General features: G+C 44.6%; 1 protein-coding gene across 1 annotated transcript; it reads right to left on the bottom strand.

Annotated features, from left to right (window-relative positions):
* Window positions 1-4968: 4968 nt before the first annotated feature.
* LOC134454800 (uncharacterized protein K02A2.6-like) lies at window positions 4969-9174 on the bottom strand. The gene is made up of 3 exons (XM_063205960.1): window positions 9166-9174; window positions 5864-9040; window positions 4969-5007 (listed from the first exon to the last, which is right to left on the bottom strand). The coding sequence occupies exons 1-3, from the start codon at window positions 9172-9174 to the stop codon at window positions 4969-4971; spliced, it is 3225 nt and encodes a 1074-aa protein (XP_063062030.1).
* Window positions 9175-9530: the final 356 nt, after the last annotated feature.

Genomic DNA, 9530 nt, shown 5'->3' with positions numbered 1-9530 from the left:
TGTGTGTGTGTGTGTGTGTGTGTGTGTGTGTGTGTGTTTATGATCATGTCACTTGGCAGAGTATTGATATCGAATTTTGATTTATTGGTGTTTTCCAGGTGTACCAGGAATTTGGCAGGGTCGTCGGGAAAAATCTCAAACAAGAATTCTACGACTCCCTTGATCGTCATTGCCCTGCAGTTGTGGATCTGATGAAGTCAAAGAGAGGGCTGAAGGGACAGCTGCTAGAAGCGCTTTTCCGCCAAGCACAGGTTTGTGAATTGAATTCAGTCTATTCCCATGTACAATTGTCTTGAATGAGAACAGCAAGTTATATGACTATTCTCTTTCAGCAAGGTCATACTACATAAAGGAGTTATGTCTCACTTAAAGGACCAGTTCAGTCAATTTCAATATGCTGTTGTATTGCTCACGCTACCCTTGAATTGTCAGTACCCGGTGATGCCACATTTTTCGGCTAAGCCATTTCTGAGATATGAGCTATTCTAATGGGGCCAGCGTTTGTTTCCTTTTTAAAAAAAATTAACATAGGCCTACTCCAAATACTTTCGGATGTTTTTGGGAATAAATACAAATATTTTTTTGAAATGTAAACAAAGTGCTGCCCCGATTACAATAACTAAGATTGGGATAAGGCTGAAGAAAAAAAAAACCTCAGGTACTGACAAGTCCAGGGTAGTGTGAGCATTACAACTGCATACTGAAATTGACTGAACTGGTCCTTCAAGTCCTAATGTGGATTAAAATAGGCACTCTACTTGGGAAGAGTCTTCACCTTATGTAGTATTACAATGTAGTATTTTTTACTCCCTGCAATACAGACATCGGACATTGCCGACATAAGATGCCTTGTCCTGAGAGGGCTGCCGGTGCTTCTTGACGACAACCCATCTGAATTCTTCAAGGACTGTTTTGTAAGTCACACCACTTGGTTTCCTTTGTGTATATGGACTGTGGGATGTAGTGGACTCAAACAACTCTTGTAATTACATAACCATGCATACAACACATGCAACATAAATACATTTTTATTTATGATTGGTTGCTTTTGCATCAGTCAACTTTGAGGATGAGGCTGGCATAGCGTCCCATCACATGACATAGCTCTCCTCCCCTGTTCAAAGTTGAATGTTCCAGATGGGTACAGATATCTTCCTTCACTCCTCTCTCAAACTACCTGTCTTCCTTGTACTAAATGTGCATTTCATGATTATTCCTGATTCTTATGTGCCGACCCATACGGTGGAAAAAAGACAACTATATCTATGATTTACTCCTGGAAGTGGCCCCTATTGGTGTTTTCTCATGCAGAATTATTATATTTATAAAGCATACACAAAGTAATTGCCTCATACACATCATCTGTAAACGCCATGTACATTTTTTTTACTTAATTCATGCTAGTTTCACCAACACCAAAAGGGGCCACTTTCAGGAGTAAATTTACCACAAAAAAAAAAAAAAATGTTTTCACAATCATATAAAAATATTGTCAAATTCATAAACTTGTTAAACTTTTTTGTGATTTTAATATATCCTTTCTACATGAGGAAGTGCACATTTTTACAAGGAAGATTGGCAGTTTGATGCACAAGTGAAGGAACCAAACTAAGCAATTCAGATAACTACATTATCGATTGATTGCAGACTTGAAGATCACTTCTCCAGTTGTGCCCTCTGGCCTCATATGTCTGTATTGCTGCTCCTCCTACTGCAAAGAAAACAAAGGAGTCAAGGGAGGGTGGTGGAATGAAGTACCATGTGTAGGCCTTCTTCTAAATATATGGCTTCTGTGTTACACTTCATTTGACGTGTCCCCACATTCATAGCAGCTGTTATACACTTTGCGTGAAGCATTAACAACTGTTCCGTAACACTTTCATACCAAACCTTCCATAATCATGGAAGACGAAAGGATGGCAACTCGTCAAAATAAAAGTGAAACAATAGCAAAACAGCATTTTGCTGTTTTTGCTCTGAATCTTTCAGAATCTGATGTACAACCATTGTGGGTTAATTAGGCACAACCTGGTCAAGGCAATATTATCCTTCATTCACAAATGTGGATATGTTTTCATAATGTAACCGTATGGGTTTTCTCATATTTTGCCACAAAGTAGCCCATGTAACTATTGTAGGTTACTAACTCGCCTCCCTGTGATTAACCTTTTTATTGCAAATACAGTGTTCTGTTCTCATAGTAAAACTGTCTTTCTTATTTTCATTTCTAGGCTTTGGATGATGAGGACGCCTACAGACACATCCCAATTGGGATCCTCGCCATTCATCAGGATGGTGTTGCACAGCATCCCTTAAACCCATCCTCCCTGGGTGTGGTTGTGGAGGGAAATGTTGTGATGGACAATATCCACAGTTTGCCCCAGGCCATGTGCCTACTCTTCGGCTTGACATACGCACTTCATCTAAACTACCCAAAATGTATGGCTAACACATTCCAGTTTGTTCAGCAGGTTCTCTTGAGTTTGGGGAGGAAGGAGTTGAAGGGAAAAGTGTTGTCTTTGACTAATCAGCTGGCCATGTAAGGCCACTTCAGGTTTGTAGTGTACACTTCCCATGTTTTCAGAGAATGTGGTATGTCCTACTGCTCAATATTTAGATTTGCACACATGCTACTGTTTAAAGTATTTTCCACTGCTGTGGTAGTACCCACCACCCTATACTCATTGTAGAGGTGGTAGGGGGAGGCTGCTGCCACAGTAGTGGGAAATACTTTATTCTTTAGTATGGATGCTCTGGTGCATTCCAGCTGAGAGACAGACATGCACACAGCTGTTGAGGGGAAAAAAAGTGATGTTACTGTTGGTTTGAAAAGATACCGTTTTCCAAAAGATGTTTTTACAAAGTGCCGTTGCCGGTGTGTCTGTGTCAGTGATTTCATTTATATGCACTTTATGCTACTGTGCTGTGTAAACATGGTAAACGCCCTGCAATTTGTTCAGTAGGTTCTCTTTGGTTAGGAGTAGTTAAAAGAAAGTGCACACGGCTGATGTGACTGTTGTGTAAAAAGGGTATATTGGCATTGACAATTATGGCCATTTGACAACGTTGGCAAATAAGCCTGCTTTTTTAAATGTATTTATTTCTTTATTTTTTTGGCCTACAGGTTAAAGTTGGCATTTTACGTTTCTATGTCCACCATATTTTCAGACAGTTTGTATGTGATATACTGCTGAAGATTTAGATTTGCACACATGCTACTGTTTAAAGTATTTTCCACTGCTGTGGTAGTACCCACCACCCCATACTCATTGTAGAGGTGGTAGGGGGAGGCTGCTGCCACAGTAGTGGGAAATACTTTATTCTTTAGTATGTATGTAAAATACAATCTTTGCATGTTTATACCATAAACTGTCCAAAAATATAGGGATTAGTGTATTTTTGCTTTGTGATTTGTAAACATAAAATTCCTCTGTTATAACATGCCTAATTTAGAAAGGCGTTTGTGTTTGTCAGTTTTTACATGCCTGCATTGAAATAAACATTCAAAGACCAGTCAATTGGTTTTGTTTTTTATTCATAGCACAGAAACAGATGTTCTGTTATTTTGGAAATGTTTGGAAGAGTATGCATGTTCTAGTTTGTATTTTCCCCCTTTAGTGTTGTTGAACCCACAAATTTACCAGGAAAATGCTTAAGTGCATACAAACATGTCTAGGTGCAATACTGAAGAAGACTGAAGATTCACATATCGCCACAACCCCATGTTCAGTAGTACAATAAAGTGCATATTTAAGACTAGCAAAATTAAAAGGTTTGGAAAATATAACAAAAAGTGTTAAGTTATTTAAACAAACAAGCAATTTCAACCTAACTAATAAGTATAGATTAGTATAACGTGACATTTGTTTATTGTACTGAATCAAGCAATGCAGTGTACCTTAAAATGGTGGTACACTCAACCCTAACTTTTTATGTTTATTCAATCGTTGAGAAATCAGTTTTTTTGAGGCAATGTGTTACCTCAAATGTTTTGGGTTCATTGAAAATGTTCGGGTTTACAGTGCATGTCAATAAGGGAATAGGACAGAATTGGTGTGAATGGTGGTGCTGAAAAGAGGTGTGAATACAGTATGAATTCTTCCAAAACATGGGAGTTTACGAACTGTTCACCTGACCACGTTCATCTACAGCAAGTAAAATGTTACAAGCAATTCATGTATATTTTCAACCGTGCCTCCTCCACGTTGTCCCCCTCGCTAATATTTATAGTTATTATATAAAGTTATTCACACAAAAATTTGTGGATGTCCAACTTAAGCAAAAGTAAAGCCTGATTAATATGCTACACATTGTTCTCTCTGTTGGTTAAAATGTGTTTCCCTGAAAGATTGTGAAGGTGCAAGGGAGTAGGGAAAGAGAAAGGAATCTCACCACAGCTCCAGCTTTGATGAGAAGGTTAGTTTCCACTGTGATGGATTTTGTTGAATATTAAGTAATGCCACTATACTATGTTGGAGATGGAAAATGGAGTCACACACACACACACACACACACACACACACACACACACACACACACACACACACACACACACACACACACACACACACACACACACACACACACACACACACACACACCCTTGGCATTGTCCTCATATACAAAAATGCATTTTTATTGTTGATTATAGTGAGGGAAGTGAAGGCCTTGCTGGCTTGATAATGAACCACACTACACAACAATGACAAAAAACACATCCGTCACTGTGCGCAGGCATAGGCCCTGAGAGAAAAGGGAAGTGATCAATCTGGGGCCAGGCAAGGAAAACAAACACTTTTATCTGACCTGCCAGCGCACAGAGATGTTATTTACCGCTGTAGAGTCACAGTCCTTGACGAAGCTTGACAGGTCAGAAAATGCACTTAGTAACCTGTTATTCAGTGAGGGGATGACAATTTGTCATGAGATCATATATTTTGGAACTGACGTCAAGAGTTACAAGAGGATTCAATCAAGCACTTCAAGCTGGGCTGAGAGGGGGCTTCTCTGACCAACACAGTGTGACAGGAATTTAACAGGAGGTAAACTTTCGAGTTATGCTCATTCATGACAAAATAATCGACACAATTATTTTTTCATCAATATACAGTTTGCCAAAACTGTTGCTATTCACGTTAGATATGAAGAGAAGAGTCAATAAGATGACAATGCCATTTTCTATTTCTTGAAAAAGTCCCTGCCTCCATTCTGAAAGTGATTAAGCTTTGAATGTCCCAAAACAAAAGCCACGACTTGGTCCTGGATTTCCTAGTGTAATGGAAAAGTATATATTTTTTATCTTGTTAATGAGTTTCTTCATCATAACATTTTCCATAAAACCTTCAACTAGTATAATCAAATAACAAGTCCAAACACTCAAACACACTGTTGTAACTTAAACTTCTCAGCTTAACATCTTAATAATAAGATAACGGAGTCAGTCACTTCGTTTCTAACACTCGGGAACATGCCGGTGCATCTTTATTAACTTCCAGTTAACTCTACAATGAGTCAAGGTTCCGCAGGTAACCACGCATGCGCACCAGGGGGCAAACACTCTCACTCGCCCAATAGACACACACACACATTCATGCAAGGGAGAGAAGCCCCCAAAATAATCCCCAGTTACAACATCCCTCCCCCCATAGTCCAGACAAGGAACCCCCAAAGTCCTTTTTTTTTTCCTTGGGTAAAATTTAGTTATAACTACTAAATAATGGAACAGGAGAACATGAACTAACTGAGAGTGAGGGGTAGACTGCCCACACTCTCGCGGACAGGCCGGGGGATTATTATGCCCCCTTCTTGAGGCCCTCCGCCCTGACTACAATTACAAATTTAAACGAGAAGGTACTTTCCTCACTCTAGAAGATCTCCAGGGCACAACAGCAGGCTCAGCGTCGTCAGCTTCTGCCGACTCTGGATCAGGAACCTCGTCAGCGTCTGAGAGCTCCACAGCCGAGTCCTCTGGAGGAGCAGGATCGGGCTGGTCACTGCTCTCTGGCTCCCAGTCCTGTCTGGCTTGAGGAGAGGCGTTTCTGCTTAGCAGGTGGTCGACATGCCTACGCCACACATTCCCTGCTACCTCCACTCTGTAAGACAGGGGCCCCGTCTTGTCGATCACTGTGCCTGGCAGCCACTTTTCCCGACCAGAAAAGTCTCTGACCCACACAGCGGCCCTGAGTGGTAGGTCTCGAATGACTGCATTTCTTTTGGAGTTGGCCACCATCGTCTCCTGACCACGGAGGACCTTTGATTGAATGTCTGGCCGCAGCAGGTCCCATCTGGTGCGCACCCGCCGACCGAACAGCATCTCTGCTGGAGACTGCCCAGTGGTGGCATGCGGAGTGAACCGATATGTCGCCAAGAATCTTGCAAGCCTCGCCCTAAGTGTCCCCCCTGCCATTTTCTTCAATGATTTCTTGACAGTTTGGACTGCCCTCTCCACCAGCCCGTTTGAGGACGGGTGGTAGGGCGCGGAGGTCAGGTGGCGAACGCCATTTACCTTTAGAAACTCCTCGAATTCTGAGCTGGTGAACACGGAGCCGTTATCTGACACAACAGTGTGTGGGAGGCCATGTGTGCTGAACACATCACGCAGATGGTCCACGGTAGAGGTCGAAGTGGCAGATTTCACCGGAAACACTTCCAACCACTTAGAGTGGGAGTCAACTAGCACCAGGAACATTTCACCTAAAAAGGGGCCAGCGTAATCAATGTGTAGGCGTGTCCAAGGCTTCCCAGGCCACTCCCACGGACACATGGGTGCCGCCGGGGGAGCGTTCCTGATTTCTTTGCAAGCAATGCAGGATTGCGCTAGCTCTTCTAGGGCCGCGTCCAGCCCCGGCCACCACATGTACGCCCGTGCTACAGTTTTCATCCGTGATGCCCCGGGGTGAGCCTCATGCAGCTCTTCCTTGAGGGATTGCCGTCCCCGGGGAGGAATGATGACCCGGAGCCCCCATAACAGTACTCCGTCTTCAACGGTGAGCTCAGAACGGCGCTTGAAATATGGCAGCAGCTCACTGGTCGGGCACGTCTTAGGCCAGCCTGCCGCCACAGGGTTGTAGTGAGCCAGCAGCGCCTCTGACGTTAGCATGGCCTTTGACTTCTTGAACGCTTTGTCATGTGCAGCAATCCACTCCCATTTCACTCCTGCCCGGAGCAAGGCATGCAGAGGAGCGAGCACCGAGGCCAAGTCTGGAAGGAAGCGCCCATAATAGTTGAGCATGCCCAGGTACGCTCGGAGCTCACTGACATTCTGTGGCTTCGGGGCATCCTTGATTGCCTGCACCTTCTTTTCCAGGGGCTGTAGCCCTCTCGATGAAATCTTATGGCCCAGATACTCCACCTCGGGGGCCATGAAGACGCACTTGGACCGTTTTAGACGAAGCCCAGCTTCTTCCAGCCGAGACAGCACTAGCTTCAGGGTGCGCAGGTGTTGGGCCTGGTTAACGCCCGTCAAGAGTATGTCGTCTAAGTAGACCGCGACATGGTCTATTCCTGCCAGCAAGCCTTCCATTGCCCTCTGAAAAATGGCACACGCAGATGACACGCCAAATGGAAGGCGCGTGTATTGGAACAAGCCGCGGTGGGTATTGATTGTCACCAGTTTTCGGGAGTCTTCTGCTAACACCAGCTGCTGGTAGGCATGTGACATATCTAACTTGGAGAAGCAGACACCTCCAGCCAGCTTTGCAAATAGCTCGTCGATCCGTGGGAGTGGGTAGTGCTCCACTCGAGATGCTACATTCACTGTCAGCTTATAGTCACCACAGATGCGGATGGAACCATCTCCCTTTTGAACTGGCACAATTGGGGCAGCCCACTCTGAGTAAGTCACCGGTTGGAGAATTCCTGAGTCCACCAGCCGAGTCAACTCTGTTTCGACTTTCTTTTGTAAGGCCAGCGGAACAGGGCGCGCTTTGCAGAACCGTGGGGGTACAGTGTCGTCCACATTGATGGTTACTTTTGTGCCTTTTAACTCCCCTAGCTCATCATTAAACACTGACTTGTGGTCTTCGAGAACCCCTGCTAGGGAGTAATCAGACACCAGATGGAGCCCATCTAGCAGCGCAGGCCAGTCTAAGGGCAGAGTTTTGATCCAGTCACGCCCCAGCAGATTGGAGCCCTCACCCGACACCACAAGTGCGTTAAGGTGGTAGGAGCTCCCTTTGTAAGACACTGTAACTTCAGTAGCCCCCTTCAATTGGATGTGCTGGCCAGTGTATGATCTGAGAGAAATGTTACATGGTTCCAAAGACAGTGAGGGGGTGTGTGCATGTAGCCGTGAAAATGTCCTTTCTGACATGACAGTTCGGGACGCCCCAGTATCAACCTCAAAACGTGTCTCCGTGCCATTGATGTTTAATTGCATGATAATTTGGCTGGGTGCTTTCTCTGTCACTGCCAGGACATGTGCAATATCTTCTTCCCCACTGTCAGCCTGCACATTTGGGTGTTCGGTGATTGCATTGGCCCCAGCCTGGCCAGGCATGGGGCTCTGACTGTCACGTTCCTTTTTTCGGCACCAGCGGGCAATGTGGCCCTTCTTACCACAGTAGTGGCACTCTACATCTTTAAATCGGCAGCTCTCAGGCCTGTGGGCCTCACCACACCTGTAGCAGCGCAGTGACTGAGATGATGCAGTTTTGGTGCTAGGCCCCCTCATAGCCTTGCTGGACTGGTAGCGCGGTGCCACTTTGTTTATGTCTTTTGGGGACTGTAAGGCTAAAGCCCCCTTCTCCGCCGTTTCAAAAGCTAAGCACAGCTCTAATGCTTTCACCCATGTTAAATTTGAGACTGCCAGAAGGCGTTTTTGGAGCTGCTCAGTATTTATGCCCCACACGAGCTGATCCCTCAGCCTTTCTTCTAAAGTGGCGGCAAATTCACATCGAGCAGCCTGATGTTTCAAACGAGCCACAAACGAGTTCACCGATTCCTCGCCGCTGCGTGTGCAGGACTGAAATTTAAATCTTTCCACAATGACATTGTTCTTTGGTTCGTAGTGGTCCTGTAGCTTGGCTACCAAATCAGTAATCTGCAATTAAGTCACGAAGCACTCCATAAACAAGCGGCCCGCATACTGTTAAAAGTATGGCTCTCTTTTTATCATCGTCAGTAATGCCGTTGGCGACAAAGTAAAAATTCAGCCTTTCGGCGTACCTGCTCCATTGTTCCGTGTTGGAGTCGAATGCATCTATCCTTCCAAATGTCGCCATGTCAAGCAATTCTCTCGCCTCAGAGGTGAAGTTCAATGAAAGTCAAAGTCTCGTCCCAGAGTTGACATCAGACGGAAAACCATGTGTATCCTCGTCGCCAGTTGTTGTAACTTAAACTTCTCAGCTTAACATCTTAATAATAAGATAACGGAGTCAGTCACTTCGTTTCTAACACTCGGGAACATGCCGGTGCATCTTTATTAACTTCCAGTTAACTCTACAATGAGTCAAGGTTCCGCAGGTAACCACGCATGCGCACCAGGGGGCAAACACTCTCACTCGCCCAATAGACACACACACACATTCATG

The sequence above is a fragment of the Engraulis encrasicolus genome, chromosome 8 (genome assembly GCF_034702125.1).
Source record: "Engraulis encrasicolus isolate BLACKSEA-1 chromosome 8, IST_EnEncr_1.0, whole genome shotgun sequence".
Lineage (NCBI taxonomy): Eukaryota > Metazoa > Chordata > Actinopteri > Clupeiformes > Engraulidae > Engraulis > Engraulis encrasicolus.
The sequence above is the reverse complement of the archived record's forward strand: the minus strand, read 5'-3'. Positions and strand labels throughout refer to the sequence as shown.

What these genes read in the sequence shown, in the direction of transcription:
- LOC134454800 (XM_063205960.1), bottom strand. An exon ending in TGCCCTGGAGATCTTCTAGA is followed by an intron (nt 5,008 to 5,863) that starts GTGAGGAAAGTA and finishes TGTGTTGGTCAG; the next exon opens with AGAAGCCCCCTCTCAGCCCA.